We start from the raw sequence: 21,378 nt of genomic DNA, 5'->3' as shown, positions 1-21,378 counted from the left end.
AGAGGTCAATCCAGTTCATAGTTTAGGAGTGAATTCCTCATTGGCACTAAGCTCACACACAGCAGTATCTCCGAGTAACACTTCCTACCATCTCTGGATGGCTAGGAGATTCCATCCCATCCTGATGGAAGATGGCCTTGCCTCAGTTTCATCACCGTATGTCTTGGACTACCACAATGCAATATATCTGAGCATGAAGCCATCAGCCCTTTGGAAACGCCAGTGACACTGAAGTACATCTCCTCAGCAACATGGGATATTTGAGCATATCAAACCTGCTTCCCATAGATTATCAAGTCAAGGCCAAGGTCCGATCTCCAAGGCACTCAATGACCTGCACTTAGCATATCTAAGGGTGTGTCTACACTGCACTCTTCTTCTGGTGGGGTGTAGTGTACATACACGCATAGTCCCCAGAGCACAGGTATAAATAGCAGTGTAGATGGTGAGGCACAGCTTAGGTGAATAAAGACAAACCTGAAGGGTGTGGGTACGTACCTGAATGCATACTCTACACAGATCTCTACTTGTTCAACCCATGCCTCCCCAGCTACACTGCTATTTTTAGCTGTGTAGTGCCCACTGCCTCCCCACTTCTGGAGCCTTTCTCCAACCCAGGAAAATTCTCCAGCAGTGGGTATGGAGTCCAGCAGTGGGGAAAGGCTCCAGCAGTTCCATGCCATGAGGAAAGACTCCAGGCAGCAGGAAAAGTCTCTGACATTGCCCCGCTGCCGGAGCCTTTGCTCCACCACAGGGAAAAACTCTGGCAGCGAGGAAAGGCTCTGGTGGGGGGAGGTGCCTCACCGCAGTGAAAAGCTCTTGTAGTGCAGAGTTGCTAAAGGCTTTTCCCACTACCTCCCCTCTACCAGAGTCTTTCACTGACATATGTAGCTACACACCAGAGTGTGGACATGGTGTGCTTTTCAATGCGAAGTGTCTCTACGTGTTGCCGTCAGTGATGTGCAATGTAGATGTAGCCTAAAAGACCACCCAAAGCTCTGGAATGGAGACCATAATTAAAAGCTTTGCTCCTCAGGCACAATGGAACTTTCTATTATAAAAGTCAAGCTCACCTGTTTAGGACATAGAACTTTCTTGGGGGTTGGTCTGGGACTGTGGAACAAACTCCCCCAGGAGCTAAGGACCATCCCAAACCTCACTACCTTCTGCTCCAAGTGCATGGTGCACTGCTTCAACCTGCCTTCTCTCACATACCACATTTAGCAGCATGTACACAAAAATAACAACCACCCCCAAAGTAGCACCCTACAAAAGCAAACCACTGTACACACAATTCTCCCTTGGGGAGAGAATGCAAGTCACATGGCTTAATTCACTTCTGGAAGGTGGGCAGTTACTAGGGTGATGAGGGTGACATAAGAACCTGACTAGAATAGAAGAGAGGGAAAGGGCAGTCCTTTGTCTCTACAGGAACTATCAACTCAACCTTCAACTTTTTTTTTCTTAAAGATTTTGTGTTTCCTGACTTTGTCTTGCACTAGCAGCAATCATTTCTTTTCAAAAAGCGATAGAAAGAGTATTTGAACATTGCTGATAACAGAAACGGAGACTTGTATCAGAGCTATGCCACACACTGATCTATGACTCAGATCTTGATCCTGGGGTCCTTCTGTGGTGAACAGCAGGCTGCATGGGGCTGTTGTGCTCAGCACATGGGCAACTAGTTGCTTTGCATAGATTCAAGGAAGGTTAATCTTGCCACAAGGAAAGAGTGATTTGGCAGCGACATTCTCATGATGCAGAATTGGATCTCCTGCATGTAGGGTGACCAGACAGCAAGTGTGAAAAATTGGGACAGTGGGTGGGGGGTAATAGGAGCCTATATAAGAAAAAGACCCAAAATCGGGATTGTCCCTATAAAACCGGGACATCTGGTCACCCTAGCAGCATGTCATTTTGAATCTCTCATTTACACTATACATGCAACACTCCACACTTACACTGAGCAGAATCCTGTCCCTCAGAACAGTGGTTCTCAACCAGGGGTGCAGGGCCCTCCGGGGGGGCCGCAAGCAGATTTCAGGGGGTCCACCAAGCAGGGACAGTGTTAGACTCGCTAGGGTCCAGGGCAGAAAGCCAAAACCCCCCTGCATGGGGCTGAAGCCCAGGGCCCTGAGCCGCATCACCCGGGGCTGAAGCAAAGCCTGAGCAAAGTAACTTTGTGGGAGGCCCTGTGGCATGGGGCCCCAAGCAATTGCCCTGCTTGTTACCCCCTAATGCCAGCCCTTGCTTTTATATGCAGAAAACCAGAAAACCGGTTATTATGACACAACTGGGCCTTGAGAGTTTTTATAGCATGTGTGTGGGGGGGTGAGGGGGGTTAGAAAGAAAATGGTTGAGAACCCCTGCCTCAGAGCACTAAACTCTGAGGGTGAAATCCTGACTCTAGCAAAGTCAATGGGAATTTTGCCAGGATTTTATCCTAAAGCTTCAAGACCAGATCTCCACAAATCCACCAACAAAACTCTCCATATTATAGTGTGTTGTATAGTTTGACAATATGGGGTGGCAGTGGGAGGGATGGTACTTTTTAATTTTACTTTTGCCAGCTGAAACAAACAACCACATGTTTCTGATTCTTCAAACTGTATAAAAATTGAAAGGTACCTTACCCTTACAAGGCACTTTCAGCTGTAATGTCACCGTGACCATTACATGATCTATTTCATTTAGTGCTGTACATGTGAAATTCGACAGAAGATCCTCTTCCTTTACTTCCTCAATAGTTAAAATGGACTCTCCATAATATCCCCGATCTCCTCTCATAAAACTAGTAGAGAAAGTTGTTACTGTTAGTTGTTAATGGATAGGCACAGCTTGCAAAATATGAAAACTATTTCATATGGTGCTGTGCTTACAATTGATGGTCTTCATGAAACCTTGAAGTATTAAGATATTCAGCTTTGATTCCATTAACCTCCCATGTAACAACGGCTATATTTTGCTTCCCAATCCCCAGAAAGGCTCCACAGCTAATGTTCACAGGAGAACCTAAACAAAAGTCAATGGGATTTTGTAAATAATCCTTGACACAAGCAAAATTCCAAAATAAGAGTTGTACTGACTTGCATCAAAATAATGGAAGATGTGAATTAAAACTGATTTAATTATATCTGTGAAAGTTTGTGTTGGCAAGGCCTAAAATAAGGTTAACAAATCTTATACTTCATGGCATAAACTGGTAATGTGCAAGGGAGAGAGAGGAATTCTAACATTCCTGAAAATAGGGAATGATAGATTCATTATAGCAAAGAGTTTAGAGTATTGTATTTCTTTAAGTAAATTAAGTGCTTGCAAAATATCTATCTGATGTCCTGGAAAGGTGGACAGAACCCACCTAGAACTAAAGGTCCATCCCCTTAATCAAGGGAGCAGCCACAGGAACTGGGATCAACTAAATACAGGGGACAAATAGTAATGAGGGGGGAGCAGGAATAGGAGTGTAGATCATAGGTTTAAAACAAGGGAACCAAATGGGGACACTGAGCAGAAAACCCAGACAGAACCCACTGCTCTGCACAAAAGGTGCTAAAATGACAACCCAGGAGAATGAAATCCTTTAGCACAGAAGGCAATACAATCTATCCTCACATTCTGCACAATGCACCCAAACTATAATTAGGAAGCAATATGTCTAGTGGTGAGAGGAGAGCTTAGTTTACATGATCTTTCCTTGGCCTCTCCTGAGAATGGCCCCAAGAGTGTTAATTAATGCCCAAATAACCCACTAAATGGAAATAACTTTCTGTCACTATGGAAGTCTAGTAACCTCAAGGTGAAGAATTCTATCACTAATTCTGTTATCAATCCCGAGTTAGGCAACCCACTGCGGAACGTAATTTAAAAATTATTAAGACAAGAAGTTGATACATACCAAACTCCACTTGTATTACAGCATTGTCTGTTGGATATTGAATTTGGGAATACATAGGTGAAGAAACTTCTTCTGAAATTAAGGCAAAAGGAAAGCAAGTATCAGACAGGTTTACCACATTCTTGTTATAGTTTGCCGTGCTAACCTTTTAGCACTGCAGAGGCAGAAATGCAAGCTAACACCAGAACATCAGTGGGTCCATATATTTACTAGAATTATCTGACTTTGCTCCCATGACAACATACTTTAGAAAATCTGCATATTTGTATTACATGCAAAGGTTGTTTATTATTTTTTGTTGCATTTTTACATCAATATTCATAAATAAGGGGAAAGAAGAAAGAGTCTCTTTCTAAAGCATCAGAGGATCCTGTGGCACCTTTAAGACCAACAGAAGTATTGGGAGCATAAGCTTTCGTGGGTAAGAACCTCACTTCAGTCTTGCATCTGAAGAAGTGAGGTTCTTACCCACGACAGCTTATGCTCCCAATACTTCTGTTAGTCTTAAAGGTGCCACAGGACCCTCTGTTGCTTTTTACAGATTCAGACTAACACGGCTACCCCTCTTGATACTTTCTAAAGCATGTTGCTTTAGCTACTTGGTGAAGAAGAAAAATTAGTTATGCACCATCATGTTTTCTCACCTGTTTACATCGCTCGTTAGTAACATTTAAATCTTTTTTAAAGACTGGATGGGAAATTCCCTCAGGCAGTTGAGCAAGGGACTATTGTCCATCACTTCAGCTTGGTAGACTCCTTTTCCTTGACCTTTTAGCAGTGTGACGAACTGGGCCTGTTCTTACTGTGGTGTGTGAATGCTGACAGGGGAGTGTGGCTAGGATGGTCTGCATCGGGGGATGGGAGTCTGCCCCAGGGAACATACCTGAGCTTGTAACATGAGAACCCAGGAAGGGGTTGGAGGCCAGGTGACTCCGGGGCCCGGGAAACTGAACAAAGGCTGTGGGAGGGGTCGCTGAAGGGAGAGTGCTGGAAGCGGGCTGGAGAGATGGCTGGGAGGCAGAGATGGCTCTGACCCCCCAAAGGGGGGTGGGCTGGGATGCCCTGGGACCCCAAGATGGACCTAACTGAGGGGGTCATGTTGTCTGTGCCTGCAAGACCTGTCTTGGACTGTATTCCTGTCATCCAAATAAACCTTCTGCTTTACTGGCTGGCTGAGAGTCATGGTGAATCGCAGGAAGCCGGGGGTGCAGGGCCCTGAGTCCCCCGATACTCCGTGACAAGCAGTGATGGCACTTTTCCTTTGGGGTAGGTGGCAATTCAGATCTCCAGTAATAATGCTACTGACATATTTATAGGTCCACATTTTCCAGTGTGCAGGCACAACCTGTGCACAGCTGCAAACCCCTGACTCCAGCTTTCACAGAGTCAGAGTTTAAGGCCAAAGACTCTGTGAAAGCTGGAGTCAGGGGTTTGCAGCTGCTATATATCACAGGCCATCAACGCCACCCAGCCACCCCTACACCAAGCCCAACAACCAGAATTAGATCAGCACACTAAGGCCTCAAGCAGTGGTGTAGCTACAATGATGCAATGCATGTGTTGCAGTCGTGCTAGGGCCCTCAAGGTTATGGGGGCCCAACCAGCAGAGGCACCTATACCTTAGGCACCATTGTAGTTATGCCATAGTCTACACATAGGCAGACTAGGCAGCTACCTACCAGCTGGTGGGGGCTCTGAGGAGTAGTAAGCAGCCCCCAGCTGGGTCACTAGAGAAGCATTCCCACCTCCTCCCCCTGGGATCCCCATCCCCAGTATGGGTAAGCTGCGGCTGCAGCCAGTTTGGAGCTAATCCTGGTGGCACCACGAGCACTGCTGAAGCTTCACATTGCACCCAGTCCACACCTGCTGCTCAGTGCCCATCCCCCATAGGGCCTGCTGCCCAGGCAGAGGCCACGGTGGTGGCTACTTCAACAACGAGGAGCTCAATGGGAAGGTATGGGAGAGCGGACTGGAGGTTGCTGGGGGCCAGGCAGTGGGTGCAGGCTGGGATGGGGGTGTGGAGGTTCCCACTGTGGCTGAGCTGAGCGGCTCCAGGGCAAGGGTTTCGGGGGACGGGGCACCCCTGCCCTAGGGGGTGGAGGCTGGGGAAGAGGTTTCAGGGGGGAGATGAGGAGCGAGCCCTGATCAGAATTAATCAGTTTTCATGTTAGAATGTGTGTTTCTCCTAACCAGGCTAGATTCACTGGTGCACTCCAGCTCCTGTGCAACATTTTGACAATGGAAAACCATAGTCAAACTGGTTTGACCAGCCAGCTAAACTGGGTTTCTGGAGTGGCCCTAAAGTAGCTGAAGCATACCAGTAAATCTTGCTCCATCTGGGATAGGATCAAACCCTATCTGATTAGTGAGTGTATCTTAGAAGTACGTAGAAGATGTTACAGATATTGGTGGGAGCTGACTTTTTATCTAGGTCAGGTAACACTTCTATTGTATGGAAGCAGCTAGACCTTAAGGGCCTGACTTAGACAGTAATGGAAAATGGAGTAGGGATCATGAACTTTGAAAAGTGCTGAAGAGGCAGTTATTTTAATACTAGGTTTTGGTTTTCTAACTGAATGGCAGCATGGATCCTGGTGTTTGGTTTCTGGGACACAGAGACCACAAAATTTCCTGAGTGGTCTGTAAATTGGTGATAACTCTTGTTTGCATTTGATGCCCAGCTATGTGATTGGCGAATGCAAAGCAAATGCTATTAGTGTGCAAATTGCCACGTGTTTCCTTGGCAAAAGTGTGGGTTCAGGATTTGGGGCTTAATTCCCCATTGCATTCCTCCCCTTTAACAATTCCATTCCTTTAGTTCCAGTAGAGCTGCACCAACTTGAATCTGGAGTAACACAATATTGACTCAAGCTCTTGGGCTTTTTGACTAACTAGATGCCTGCTTTGGGTGTGATTTGTTAGTTTAAATTTTGGCATATCAAAACTGAGTTATGTGTGGTTTATGTTGATACAATATGTGTATTTATTACTAATGTGGGAAGTCTCAGAATTGTTCTTGCACAGATCTCTGTAGTGGGTTGGACACCCCCCTCCTGCCCGGAGGGGTTAGAACAGCCCAGGAGTGGGCTGCAGCTAGGAAAAGAGAGGCTGATTGGGAAAGCAGACACAGCAGTAGCCAGTGTAATTAGAGCCCAATCATAGTGGTGGGCCAAAAGAGCACACACTCTCTATCTAACCTCTTGAGAGAGAAGGACCTGGCTGTCTGGAAAGCTGAGGAGAGTACCTGAGGTAGAGCAGTGCTGGGGAAGGGCAAAGGGAGCTGGGGAGCTCCAGCCTAGCGAAGCCCCAGGCTGTAGGTCTAGTTAGGGACCCACAAAGGGTACTAGCAGGGTACCTGAGGTTGAGCAGTGCTGGGAAAGGGCAGAGGGAGCTGGGGAGCTCCAGCCTAATAAAACCCCAGGCTGTAGGCCTTGTTAAGGGCCTATAACCGGGTACTGGGGTTGGAGAGGTGCAGCCCAAAGTAGACAGAGGCAGCAAGTCCAAATCCCCCTTGCCGATGATGAGTGGCCTTTACAGACTGCAGTCTGCCTCAGTGAGCGGGGGCTAGCTGATGACTGGCAGTAGCCACTGAGGCGAGGTGGGCATAGAGGGTTCGGGGTTCCCCTGGGAGGGGAAACCCAGCAAGGGGGTACTGCTGGGGGCAGAACCCCAGGAAAAGGGGCACCGGGATCCGGGAGGGACACGGGGGCCAGTGACAGGTGAGACACCGGTCTGCAGAGGGCGCTCTGGGCTGGAAGAGCTCATTCCCAAGATGACCAGCAGGAGGCGCTGTGCCACTGAGTCTTCACCTCGCTACACTCTCCCATTAGCCTCTATTTACTGGTAAAATGTTAGGTTTAAAATATGGATGCTGTATCTTATGGTGACATCACACACAAGAACTACCAACATAAGATCATCTCTGCAGGGCTCCTGCACTATAAAATTTTAGCACTGTACTGCCAGTAAGAATTTTGTACAAATGTGTAAATAATGTGTAGATAACTTGCAAAAATGTGTAGACATAGCCTGCATATTGCATTTGTGTATTTATGGATAAGATGGATATGTTTTGATTTTCCATGAGGGTAAAAGTAAGCAAAATTTTAGATTTCAGAATTAGGAAGGGGTCCCTACTCTATTCTTTCACCAGGACCATCTGGGGCCTTGCTACGCCCTAAAGGATTGTGGGTATGTAGTGAATGTATATGGAATGGTCCCTCAGAATAGGTGCTAACTATTTATACTAAATAATCTGTTCCACCTTGCATTTTGCTGAAGCTGGGAGTACCTTTCCCAGACCTGAAGAAGAGCTCTTTGTGGCTCAAGAGCTTGTCTCTCTCACCAACAGAAGTTGGTCCAATACAATTGTCAAGACTGTATCCCCACTTTGAACTTTAGGGTACAAATGTGGGGGCCTGCATGAAAACTTCTAAGCTTAACTACCAGCTTAGCTCTGGTCCCGCTGCCACCATTCCCTCCCTGGGAAGCCTTGAGAAACCTTTCACCAATTCCCTGGTGAATACAGATCCAAACCCCTTGGATCTTAAAACAAGGAGAAATTAACCATTCCCCTCCTTCCTCCCACCAACTTCTGGTGAATACAGTTCCAACCCCCCGGGATCTAAAACAAGGAGAAATTAACCATTCCCCCTCCTTCCTCCCACCAACTCCTGGTGAATACAGTTTCAACCCCCCTGGGATCTAAAACAAGGAAAAATCAATCAGGTTCTTAAAAAGAAGGCTTTTAATTAAAGAAAAAGGTAAAAATCATCTCTGTAAAATCAGTATGGAAATTAACCTTACAGGGTAATCAAACTTAAAGAGCTCAGAGGACTCCCCTCTAGTCTTAGGTTCAAAGTACAGCAAACAAAGATAAACACTCTAGTAAAAGGTACATTTACAAGTTGAGAAAACAAAGGAAAACTAACACGCCTTGCCTGGCTATTTACTTACAAGTTTGAAATAGGAGAGACTTGTTTAGAAAGATGTGGAGAACCTGGATTGATGTCTGGTCCCTCTCAGTCCCGAGAGCTAACGCCTCACAAACAAAGAACACAAACAAAAGCCTTTCCCCCCCCCCCCAAGATTTGAAAGTATCTTGTCCCCTTATTGGTCCTTTAGGTCAGATGCCAGCCAGGTTACCTGAGCTTCTTAACCCTTTACAGGGAAAAGGATTTTGGAGTCTCTGGCCAGGAGGGATTTTATAGTACTGTACACTGGACAGCTGTTACCCTTCCCTTTATAGTTATGACAACAATATATTACCTTATCTACCTCGACTCTCTAAATCAGGGGTCAGCAATGTTGGCACGCGGCTCGCCAGGGCAGGCACCCTGGCGGACCGGGCCAGTTTTATTTACCTGCTGACATGGCAGGTTTGGCCAAACGGGGCCCCCACTGGCCGCAGTTCACCATTCCGGGCCAATGGGGGCGGCGAGAAGCCCCGTCCAGCACATCCCTCGCCCGCGCCGCTTCTCGCCGCCCTCATTGGCCCGGAACGGCGAACCGCGGCCAATGGGGGCTGTAATCGGCTGAACCTGCCGCGTCAGCAGGTAAATAAAACTGGCCCGGCCCGCCAGGGTGCCTACCCTGGTGAGCCGCGTGCCAACGTTGCCGACCCCTGCTCTAAATGATTGTGTGTCATAATCAGAAAATATGAAGAACTGAGGTGCACCGGTGCCAGAAACCCCTACAGTGGCAGGGAATTAATTAAGTGAGATATGCCCAAATGATCATAGCAAGTGAACCAGGCCTGGTGCTGGAGAAGCAATATGCCAATTTGTGCTGCCACGCTGACCTGGGGGAAAATTCTTGTCAGACCCTATATATGACAATCAACTCCACCAGAGAGGTCCTTTGGGGCCATCTGCTTGTCCCAAGTCAGGATAAAGGAGGAGGGTTGGGCGTGGGGCTAGCAACTCCACCCCGTAAAAAAATCAACCTGCTACAGAAACACCAACAATAGAGATAACAGAGACCTTTAGTCTGGAAAAAGAAGGGTCTTCAAGTCGAAGACGCATGACACTGGGTAGTGAAAGTCGTGAGGAAGCCACTAAGCCAATTACCCTTCTTGCAACCAGGAGGATTACCATTGGTACATGGAATGTGAGGACCATGTATGAGTCAAGAAAGACGGTGCAGGTCGCAGCAGAGATGAGGAAACACCTGGCGACGCGACCTTCAGGCTGATAGCATAAAAATGGGCTATACCTGGAACCAGCTAGAGCAAATGGCCCAGGATAAAGGACTCTGGAGATCTGTGATTGGCAGCCCATACCCCGACTGGGGTGCCGAGCATGAGTGAGTGAGAGTGATATGACAATCAGTTAGACCTTGAGTATGTGAGCAAGACCCACCAGCCAAGCACCAGAGAGAGAAGAGAATGCTTGGTACCATCTCAGAGCCCTATCCTCCCTCTCCAGTGTCCCATCCTCAGCTGTGGCCATCTCTTATGCTTCAGAGGAAGAAGACACCCCCCACCATGCCACATTCCAATGAGGATCAAAAACAAAACAAATTCAAAACTTCAAATGTTGTTGCAAAATGGAATTGTTGTCCAGTCAGCTCTGTCCTTGACCATGATCATAATGATGGGCCCTCTTGATAAGACAGCAATCAAAAGTGTACCCCAAATTCCACTCCTGTCTCATGAGAGGCCCCCACACTTTCAAAATAATGAAGACTCATGCATCTACTAAACTCAAAATGCATCTACAAAACTCAAAACGTTTCCCTCTGTGCATATTCATCACCTCAATCTTGTCTGAGTTGTCTGTTATATATTCACCAAACAGCAAAGGGGACAGAATGGAACCTTGTGGCACTCCACTGAGGGAACCAAGCAAGCAAGTTCTCGCCTCCAGAAATGAGCACAACCAGAATAGCCCCAAGAACAGCAACGTTGTCATCACATCCAACAGCCAGTGTTATCAGAGGCTGCTGCTGGGAGATTTAATGTGGTCAGAAAGCACAATTCAGGGCCAAGGCAGTGTTGGAAGGCAGAGAGGTTATTATGAGATGGAGCCCAACCTGGCTCTGTATCTCACCTTTCTCCATCCACAAAAGTCTGTTGTAAGCAGCTGGTCAAAAGCTTCATCATCAAGGAGCAACGAATTAGTGGATAACCTTCTTCTCTCTAATTATATACATAATTCACTTTGTAGCAAGGCAGGTAGTGATCCTCATCTTATTAAGCAGCAATATGAACAGCTTACCTTTAACTATAAAGATTCTTGTCGCCGATACATTATATACATTTCCACTGTGTATACAGGTAAAATGGCAAGTATAATGTCCTTCGTCAGTTTTTTGTGGACGTTTAATAAAAAGATACTTCCCTCCCATTGAATATTTTTCACGTGGTCCTTGGAGAGGTTTGCAGTCCTGAAAAATAAGACACTTTCGTCATTTGGCTGTACGTAACTTAGAATAATAATCTGATTTTCATTGATGTGGTTAGTGTTTTTATTTACCTTATACCACTTGACAATAGTAGCCTTCTCATAATTGTCAATCGTAGGGCAAACAATTCTTCCAGAAGTTAACGTTCCGGTGTCGTTTGGATAACGTATCTGACTTGGGAAACAAATACCTTGTTTGTGTAGATACACCATCACACTCACAGTGGACTGTTTTGTATAATTAGAACTTTAAAAAAATAAAATAAAAACAGATCAGACACAGAGGGCTGTGGAATATTTCTAAGGATTAGCTAGAAATAACCTACAATTTCTACGGAATGTTATTTTTGCTTTATACATATGCACATGATACTATATTTCTCTTGCAGTTAAATGTTGGGGAAATGACCATATAAAAATAGCAATTGGTGTATATAAAAGATTCAGGGATTCAGATGGATACCATGAAAGTAAGTGAGATTATACAGATTGGGATTATAACTATCCATCTATGCTTATTATAGCCTTAAAACTTGCATTTTTCAATGTTTTGCTTACTAGTGTGTAACACAAGTGTAGTTTCCTGAGTCCTCTTTTGATGTTGGCAGAAACCAAAGAAATCGCCCAGAGGAATGTATCCGTCCACCCTCTTCTGCAGGAATGAGCTGGTTAGTTTGTGTGTGATACCATTTGACAGTCCTATTTTGACAGTCTTGGGGACACTTTACAACCAAAGCCTCGTCTTCCATTGCATGAACTGGAAAAGAAGAAAATAAAAGGTTCCCAATGCTGGCTGGAGAAAAACTACATGGCAAAACTGTGGGTAAAATCCTGGCCCCATTAAAGTCAATAGGAGTTTAGACATTGACTTCAAAGGGGCCAGAATTTCACCCGGTGAGTATCTGACATTTTACATATTTAATAGGAAAATGCAATAAAATTTCAGAAGGAGCAGTGCTGTATGATCATTAATGCATTATATCTTGGGACACTCATCACGGGACAGTATGATGAGGTATAATTTAAACCATGTCTACACACAAAACTGTACCTGTTTAACTAAAGGTGGAATTTTAAACCAAGTTAGGTAAACTGGTGCAACTTGGGGACGGGGGCACTCCAATATCAGTTGATACCTGGCTTTTGTCAGTTGTACCAAGTGGAAACTAAACTGTTATAAACCAGGTTTAAGGTGATATAAGAGTAACCACGCTCATAGACTCATAAACTTCAAGGTCAGAAGGGACCATTATGATCATCTAGTCTGACCTCCTGCACAACGCAGGCCACAGAATCCCACCCACCCACTCCTGTAACAAACCCCTAACCTATGCCTGAGTTATTGAAGTCCTCAAATCATGGTTTAAAGACCTCAAGGTGCAGAGAATCCTCCACCAAGTGACCCGTGCTCCATGCTGCAGAGGAAGGTGAAAAACCTCCAGGGCCTCTGCCAATCTGCCCTGGAGGAAAATTCCTTCCCGACCCCAAATATGGCGATCAGCTAAACCGTGAACATGTGGTCAAGACTCACCAGCCAGCACCCAGGAAAGAATTCTCTGTAGTAACTCAGATTCCACCCCATTTACACAGGGTGTTGCATCAGTTTAACTAAATCAGTATTAAGTTGAATTAATGAAATTTTCAGGTGTGGACTAGCTTTTAGTACATAAGTGCAAATCCAAAGTGACATACTCTTCTCATTAACACATGAGCATACAGCATTGCCGTTGCTACAAATGCTTCACTTCAAGTTCAGATTGCATTTGTGAGTGCAACATGTTTCCTGTGAGCTAGAAAAAGGAATTTAGGCTGGATTTGGTATGAAACTAAATTACCAGAGCACATTATAGTGGACAATAGGATTGCTTTATGGTTTTAGTTAATTGATTAGCAGCTCCATGAAGTAACAAACACACAAGGAAACTGATTCTTACTCTCATATTTAAATTATGGAACACTAGCAACAGCAGACTTTCTGGAGTCAGCACAGGGGTTAATTTAGCACCATTCAATTTTTAATTCCTTCTAAATTTTTCTTATTATGAATGATGTAATAAGTTATTTATAGAACTATGTGAGACAGAGAGAAGTCCAGAATTATATCAGAATCAAATAGTCAAAAGTATGGTCAGGAATGGTTCACCAGAAAATTCAGTGAAATTGAAAATTTTCGTGGCAATATATTGGTTTCAGGTTAAAATCCCTGCTCTGCCTGATTCAGAGCAGGAACTTAACCTGGGTTTCCCACATCCCAGGTGAGTGCCCTAACCACCAAGTTCTACATTCACACTCTCACTCTTTGGCCCAAGGAATATTTAATTATTTACACAAACTGGAACATCTCTAAGAGGAGCTCTGTTTTTCACAAATAATTTTTGAGACGTCTCAGTTTTGTTCCAATGTGGAATGAAGCCACTTGTGAAACTTGAACATTTTTCACAAAATGGAATTCCAGTTCAGCAAAGCACTTAAGCATATGCTTGACTTCAGTGAAACTTAACCATGTGCTTAGGTGATTTTGTTGAACTGGGGCCCAGAATACCAGTTATCCATTCATAAAGCACCTTTATCTTCCACCTGCATAGCTACCACAAGCAGATGAAGGAAGCTTAGGCCTGGCACTTTACAGCGTTGCATCTTTCTCGCTCAGGGCTGTGAAAAAAAAAAACCACTCTGAGCGCTGCAAGTTTCAGCGCTGTAAAGTGGCAGTGTAGACAGTGCCCCAGCACTGGAAGCCACGCTCCCAGCACTGGTAGCTACTCTCCTCGTGAGGGTGGGTATTTTATAGCTCTGGGAGAGCTCTCTCTGAGCACTGGTGCCACAACTACACAGCCACGTTAAAGCGCTGCTAGTGAAGACATACCCTTAGTTTAATATCTCAGAGACGGGCAGTGGTTGATGTATTTCAATAACCTTAGGCAATACTATCTGGGACTAATTATAAACTGTGTTTGGTGGCTTAAGCTAAAGCAGCTAGTTTTAAGTAAAGTGTCCATTACTTGGTGACATTCAAGCTATTTCTGTAGAACAGACAGTCACATATTTGTAGCATGAGACTTACATGATTCTGATGTCACGGAAACTGAGAGGAAAGTAGATAGCAGGATCAACTGCAAAAGGCCCATCACGATTCTAAATCAAGAAATAAAAAGAAAGAGTGGGATTTTGCAGAGTGCTCTCTTCCTGCATCCACAGTACTATCGCTGGAGTACAGATAAAGATACACATCAATTAAGAGATAACAGTACAGGGGGATGATAAACTGAGTCATACAGGCTGCTGACTGTATAGTATGCTAGTTCTGCAGCTTGATTTATAGCATTTGCCTCATAAGCTAATATGAGAGTTAGATTATGTTGGCACTGCCATTACAGTGTTAGTTGCTCACAGCAGCGTTCCTAGCCTCTGTTTGCCAGAAGCTGGGAGTGAACGACAGGGAATGGATCACTTGATGATTACCTGTTCTGTTCATTCCCTCTGAAGCACCTGGCATTGGCCACTGTCAGAAGACAGGATACTGGGCTAGATGGACCTTTGGTCTGACCCAGTATGGCCGTTCTTATGTTTATGAAAAAATTACTCTTTTTTGTGATATTTCCCAAGATTGGTCTCTGCTAAAAGGTGAATTTGTTCCAAAATGTTGAGCAAAAGCTGTTTAACAGTTCTTGGCTTATCCAAGCATGAAAAATATCTCTGTATTCTTATGAAGGCCAAGATTGCACCCAACCCCATGCGCTGATGCATAACAGCGAGTACGGCACAAGGACCCTCCAATTCTTGTGCTCCTCATGCAGGGTGGTGTCAGCCTCAGCCCCAGCCCTTGCAATCACCTAAGCACAAGAACTGTGCAGGATTAGGCATTAAGGAATCCAAAGAGGAGGTGAAGACATGGCCCAAACAGATGTGCAAGGAAGGGAGTGCACACTGTACCCTCTTAATGGGTGTAGCAGCAGACATACTCCCATTACATACAGTACCAGAAAGTTCCAGAGACTTCACAATGCCTGCTAGAATTCAAAATGAGCAGCATGGCTCAGCACTTCCCCAACAAAATACTTTATTAGGAGGGAAATGGTGTAATTGGTATACATTTGTGGAGATTTGCAAATATAGCCTTATCCTAGCTCAATACAGACAAGGAGGGCATGGATCAGCATTTACGTCGCACTCCCCGTCAGTGCCTGGCTCGGTGCCTGGAAGCTGATGAGCCAACCAGTGGACCAAATTCGGTGATGAATCAGTATGCCACCAGAGGCAACATGCTACCAGAGGCACATTATGCATATGCTAGGAAGAAGAATCCAGACAACAGCTCAGAAGAGAGAATAAGTACAATCCAACTAAACTAAGCAGCCATAACAGCTTACCGTACCATTAGAGCTGGTCAAAATTCAGCATTTCTGTTTTGTAAGAAAATTTGACATTTCAAAACATTTTTGAAATTTCCTACGAAACGAATATGCCAAAAAAAAAAAAAAAAAAAAAAAACAAGTCTGTTTGGGAAAATTTAAAAACTTCATTTCAAAATAAAATTTTGTCTGTCTGTTGCTGTTCTCCGGAGAGAGGCGGACAGGACAGAGCGATGCTGTAAGAGCTTGGGCCAGGTATGAAAAAATCATCAGTATCATACCTAGAAACTACTCATTTAAAAACCCAGATAAGTAAGTAGATCAGGAAATGTCTATGGCTAGTGGATGCCTCTGTGCTAACCCCAGGTACTTTTTGTTTTGCTCATAACCTTTAAGCTAGACCTCAAGAAAACTATTCTTGGTGCTTAATCCTCGTAGATGCTTTTTTAAAACCTAGCAATAGCCTGAGTTCCCAGATGTATTTTCTTTCTTTTTTTATTAATAAAATTTACCTTTTGTAAGAACAGAATTGGATTTTTGTGTCTTAAGAGGTTTGTGCACATGTTGTTTAATTAGCTGGTGGCAACAGCTGATTTTTTTTTCCTTTCTCAGCTCTTCCCTGGAAGCAGGGGGGGGGAAGGGCTTGAGGGCACCCCACAGGAAGGAATTCCCAGGTGAGCCTTCCTGGTCTCTGAAAGGGGTTCTGCACTTAGGTGGTGGCAGCATCTACCCATCCAAGGTCAGAGAAAAGCTGTAACCTTGGGAGTTTAATACAAGCCTGGAGTGGCAAGTATTCATTTTTAGAGTCCTTGCGAGCCCCCCACCTTCTGCACTTGCAGTGCCAGAGTGAGGAATCAGCCTTGACTGCGTCAAATATCTTCAAACTCAGCTACTGCATTTTTTTCTTCATCTAGTGCTATGCTCATGCCAAGCCTGAAGTGTAAATCAAAGCTGGTTTTGATTTTTCAGAGCACATCGAAAAGCACCAGTTTTATATTTAGCTCTCTTGCTAGATTTCTTTCCCCCCTTGTTCCAAATTTAGTAAGCTCAATAGCAGCCAGGGGATTTTTCTCAGACTTTTTAAATGTGATAACGAAAATCAATTCTGAAATGAGAGCAAATATTAGAGTTTCCATTTATACGATACTTTTTAGGGAGATTCAGAAGTGACAGAAAATATAAGTTTTTAGAACTAAAGCATCATCTCAGTCTTAACTTTACAGCGTCACTGCCATCACTCTGTAATAAAAACAAATAATTTGTGGGCAATTTTTAGAGACCATTTAAATTAGTGGTTTTCAACTTTTTTCATTTGTGGACCCCTAAAACACTTCAAATAGAGGTGTGGACCCCTTTGGAAATTTTAGACATAGTCTGTGGACCCCCAGTAGTCAGCGGACCACAGGTTGAAAACCACTGATTTAGATCATTAGCTGAACATTTTCAGCCAATTTTAATTAGATTCAAAAGAGGAAAGCAATCTCTTCTCAGGCAATTTTAGGCAAATTTCATAGATTTTTCAAAATCTGCTTTTTCTACACAGTAAATATCAAAACACTTCTCTTTGTTCCTCATTTTGTTTGTTTGTTTGTTTGTTTGAAATCTTGTTTTTAAAGGTCTCAGGTTGACAGCTGGATAATTCGGGGGACTGGTAAGGGAATGTAGAGCTTTCCACCTCCAGCTTACCTCAAGTCTGAATCCAACTGGGGGCCCTGATCCTGAAAACACTTATGCATGTAAGTAGTGCCATTGACTTCATTCCACAACTGAGGTCCAGTTTGGTAATAATTTAAAACTGTTGCCATTTGTGGGTTCTTCCTAAATAGGGAAACATAGCCCCATATTCTCCAGGGAAAGAAGAGATACAAATATTATACCCATTAGTCATTATAGCCCAGATTTTTAAAGCTAGTTAGGCATTGCTGCACTCATTGTTGCAATGCCTAACTGATTTAGGGACCTAAATTTCACTTTCAAAGGGGTATGTCAGACTACTGAGTGCCTAAATCCCTTTTTCAAATGAGTTAGGTTTTGTGACATTGAGCACAGTAGCACCTAAATCGTTTTTAAAATCTGGACCTATTTGTTCATCATTTGAGACTAAGAGTCAGATAGGTGAAAAAACACCCTCTGATCTAGTAATGAAATGGAAGGCTATCAAGAATATTGGAAATTACATAGGCATGAAGCAGTTCAGAACAACTTTCCTTCTCCTCCAAATCCGGAAATGTTTTCTTCCAAGTGAGTTTTTGTGAAACTGCTGGTGCTGTGTCCATAACACATTTATCCCAATGAAAATGACAATTGTTTTACTACTTATTTTAAAGACATTTTGTTAAGCAAGTGTAAACCTAAACAAGATGACAAAAATAAAGGTAGCAATCTGCTTTCTAAGAACTGTACATATTACCTAGATTAAGAAATTGTCCAAACTCAAACTCTCTTTCCAATTTCGGAGGGGGGGAGAGAGACACACACACATACACACACACACAAGAGGGTGATGTGCGTGTGTGCGAGTGACAAGAGGGTGATATGGCAGCAGGTAGAGGGTAGGGTTTGAAGATTAATGGAAAATCATAAGCACTCACAACTCTCTTAATTTTTGAGAGGTAGCATTGGCCATTTACTAAAAGATCTAAGCTTTCATCTTTAGAGAATGAAGTTTATATCCCTTAACATACATTCTTCCTTATATAAATTAAGGAAGATTTGCCTTGCAAAAATACTGCATAATACTGTAACAGAAAAGGATTAACTAGGACCTGGTCTACACTTCAAAGTTTTGCTTCCATAACTATGTTGGGTAGGAGTGTGGAAAAAAAAAACACTCACCCCAGCCAATATAGCTATACCAGCAAAACTCCCGGTGGAGATGCAGTTCTACTGATAGAATAGTGCTTTGTAGGCATAGCTAATGTCATTTGGGCAGGTGGTAAAGCTTTGACAGCGAAAGATCTTCTTTTGCCAGCATATACTGCATCTACACTAGGGTGTGTTGCTGACATTACTGTACTGGCAAAGACTCTGTAGTGCAGACAAGTCCATAGGCTTGATGCACTTCCTTGTTCACATTAAGAGTTTAACTTCAAAGCCTACTTCACACTACTTGAATACCAGCATTTTCCAAAGAAAAGATAACCAAGCTAGAGTCAACAGGACTGAGAGGGGAGAGAATGCACAACTAGCAGTTGCCCTAATTTGTGCACTGGCCAGAACTTGGAACTGGCAAACCACCTACGTCAGGGGTCCCATGGAACCAGATGTGAAAACTAGATTGCAAAGGAGGCTCCTTGTTCCAAGGGTATTTCCTGGAGGGGCTTTTAGGTTTGTGATCAATTTGCACCAGCAGAGTGGGTGCAAAAATAGTCGCATTGCAAGGGCAAATTCTCCCCAAATAATTTTAGCCACTGTGTTGCTTTTCACTGTGCCGTATCACTGCATTCTTAAAACTCATTGTATGTGCCTTGGCATCAGTTTTCAGTGGGCTCCTGATTCACATACAGCACACGTTGAGTTATAATTAGAGAAGTATGTTTTTCAAACACACTTTTTTCAGAAATTAAAAACAAAATCTTGATTCTGCTTCCATTTTCCATTGAAGTCAATGGCAAATCTACAAATGACCTCAATAAAAGCTGGATCAGATTAGCACTGTCTAGACACACGATGGACCTGGCAATATGGACTCGGTTCTCCAATACCTTATACCTTGTGCTATCATTTACGCTCATGCAAAGTGTAAGAACAAAGCAGATGTAAAATGCCACCATTTTCATTTAGCAGCATATTACATCCACTGGGCACAAGTGTTTGCACAAGGTGTAAGGTGCAAAGAGTCAGGCCCATGGTTCCAGAACGGCAAGAATGGGCAAATAACTCCTATATCTTGGCTGAGGGACAGAGGCAGCCTGACTTTGGACCCTCAAACATTTGTGGAATCTCTTAAAATAGTGTGATGTAGGATTCAGGCTATGTGGCAGTATTGTATATTTACAGGGGAATATGATTTTCACCACACACACTTTTGCAGATATATTTGGAACGTACAATATGTTTAAAGTAAAAACTACCTAACAGTTCCCTGGAACACCACTTGCGCAATAGATTTATTTCCATAATATCCTTCCAAAAACATCACTTTTCTAGATAAAATAGCTTTTCCTGTAATTCTTTAACAGCTTTGCTGCAACTTTCCTTTGACCCTGATAATAATTTCCATGGTCTGAGGGAAGAGATATACCTTTGTGGGCTCAGTTCTCCAAACCTTTACCATGTGAAGGAGACTTTGTATATCCAATGTCTGAACATACAGGAATGCCTCCAATGTAGCATAGTTCTCTGAAAAGACATGTTAAGTGTCAGACCCTGTAAGATGCCAAGTGGCCTCAGCTGCCTTTGATTTCAAAGACAGTGAGAGTGCTCAGGATCTAGTTGTTGTGTTACTTTGGTAGACAACTACTCTTTTATAGTTTTGCCTCCCCAAATACAGCTGTGTTAACAAACACAATTGTCAGCTGTTTTCCAGACTTGCATATTGGCAATACATACGGATATTACTTATAATATTGTTTACAAATACGACTAAACATAAAATGCATACACTTCATACTAGCAAAAACTGACAATTAATATTATAGGAATTTACTCATTCACAATGTTTTGACTCTTTTAATAAAATACCAGAAGATACCCATAATGTGAAGAAATCTTAGAAGCCTTCATAATGAGCACCCATTCATCTTTCCGATGTTATTTTCACAACTTTATCAATACACAAAGCTTTCACTCTGACAGAAAATGATGCTTTAAAATAATGAGCATAGCGTTGGATTTAGAGCTAGGAATAGCTCTCAAGGGAATCAGTACCTTCCACATTAGTCAAAACTGTAATCGTATAGTTCAGCAAGCCCAACATTAAAATATAACAGTGTTGGCACAAATGCCGTACATATTGTAGTAATGCAGTGTTTTGAAACAAGCAGGTACATCAATGTGGAAAATGCAGTGCTGCAAAAACCAGTTGCACACAAGAAGCATCTATCATATCTTTGAATTGTAAATAAACGTTCAGCTTAGGAAACTGAGAGACAAATGTTAGTTTCAAACTGTACCTCATTTCAAGGGAGGTCATTCATTTGAATTCCAAAGTTACCTGTACTCCACACAAACTTGGAGTCCCTCCCTTTTCTTTCACTCAACATTGTTTACATCAGAAATAAAGAATCATGTAAATGAGATTATACAATTATTCATGCCAAAGGAATGGATCCCACAGAATGTTCAGTTTCCTACATGAATTATTTTTTGTGTGATCTTTATTTTGGTTCTCCATCACACACTGAATTACATTTAAATTATAATATAGAAATTGAACCTACCAATTGGACAATTCAGAATGGAGAGAATCAGCTGAGTCTGTGTGTCTTGTCCTCTGCATTGATTCCTCTATTACAGCACATGCCAGAGATTAGTAGAACCTTTATAAACTTGCTTCTGCAATTCATGCCTGTAGGAACAAGATATGTAACCTCATTTCAAGGCACCTCCCACTGCATAGGGCTTATCAGGTGATAGACACAGAAATTGCTTTGGTAACCAGTGCCTATCAGATGTGGTCGCTGCTAAGTAGAAATAAATATACTTCTTAAACAACACTGCATTGATTATTAATATGCAACTATGTGCAACACTTAAATCAACTTTTTAAAGCCTTTGGATTACAATGTAA

General features: G+C 43.3%; 1 protein-coding gene across 5 annotated transcripts in view; it reads right to left on the bottom strand.

Moving 5' to 3' along the window:
* Positions 1–21,158, bottom strand: part of IL1RL1 (interleukin 1 receptor like 1) — a 36,217-nt gene extending 15,059 nt beyond the window's left edge. For 2 of the 5 annotated variants that reach the window (XM_034758019.1, XM_034758018.1), the window contains exons 1-8: positions 21,029–21,158; positions 14,360–14,430; positions 11,857–12,055; positions 11,371–11,545; positions 11,113–11,281; positions 3,896–3,967; positions 2,880–3,012; positions 2,634–2,791 (exon numbers count right to left, since the gene is read on the bottom strand). In XM_034758019.1, coding sequence (XP_034613910.1) covers positions 2,634–2,791; positions 2,880–3,012; positions 3,896–3,967; positions 11,113–11,281; positions 11,371–11,545; positions 11,857–12,055; positions 14,360–14,423 — 970 coding nt within the window. In that variant the 5' untranslated portion in view covers positions 14,424–14,430; positions 21,029–21,158. Of the gene's footprint in view, positions 1–2,633; positions 2,792–2,879; positions 3,013–3,895; positions 3,968–11,112; positions 11,282–11,370; positions 11,546–11,856; positions 12,056–14,359; positions 14,431–19,890; positions 19,984–21,028 lie in introns of those variants that run through there. The other 3 variants (XM_034758021.1, XM_034758020.1, XM_034758022.1) reach the window with 3 other exon arrangements.
* Between the last annotated feature and the right edge of the window lie 220 nt (positions 21,159–21,378).

The sequence above is a fragment of the Trachemys scripta genome, chromosome 1, assembly GCF_013100865.1.
Source record: "Trachemys scripta elegans isolate TJP31775 chromosome 1, CAS_Tse_1.0, whole genome shotgun sequence".
NCBI lineage: Eukaryota > Metazoa > Chordata > Testudines > Emydidae > Trachemys > Trachemys scripta.
Note: the sequence above shows the minus strand (reverse complement) of the source record. Positions and strands in the feature narration are given on the sequence as shown.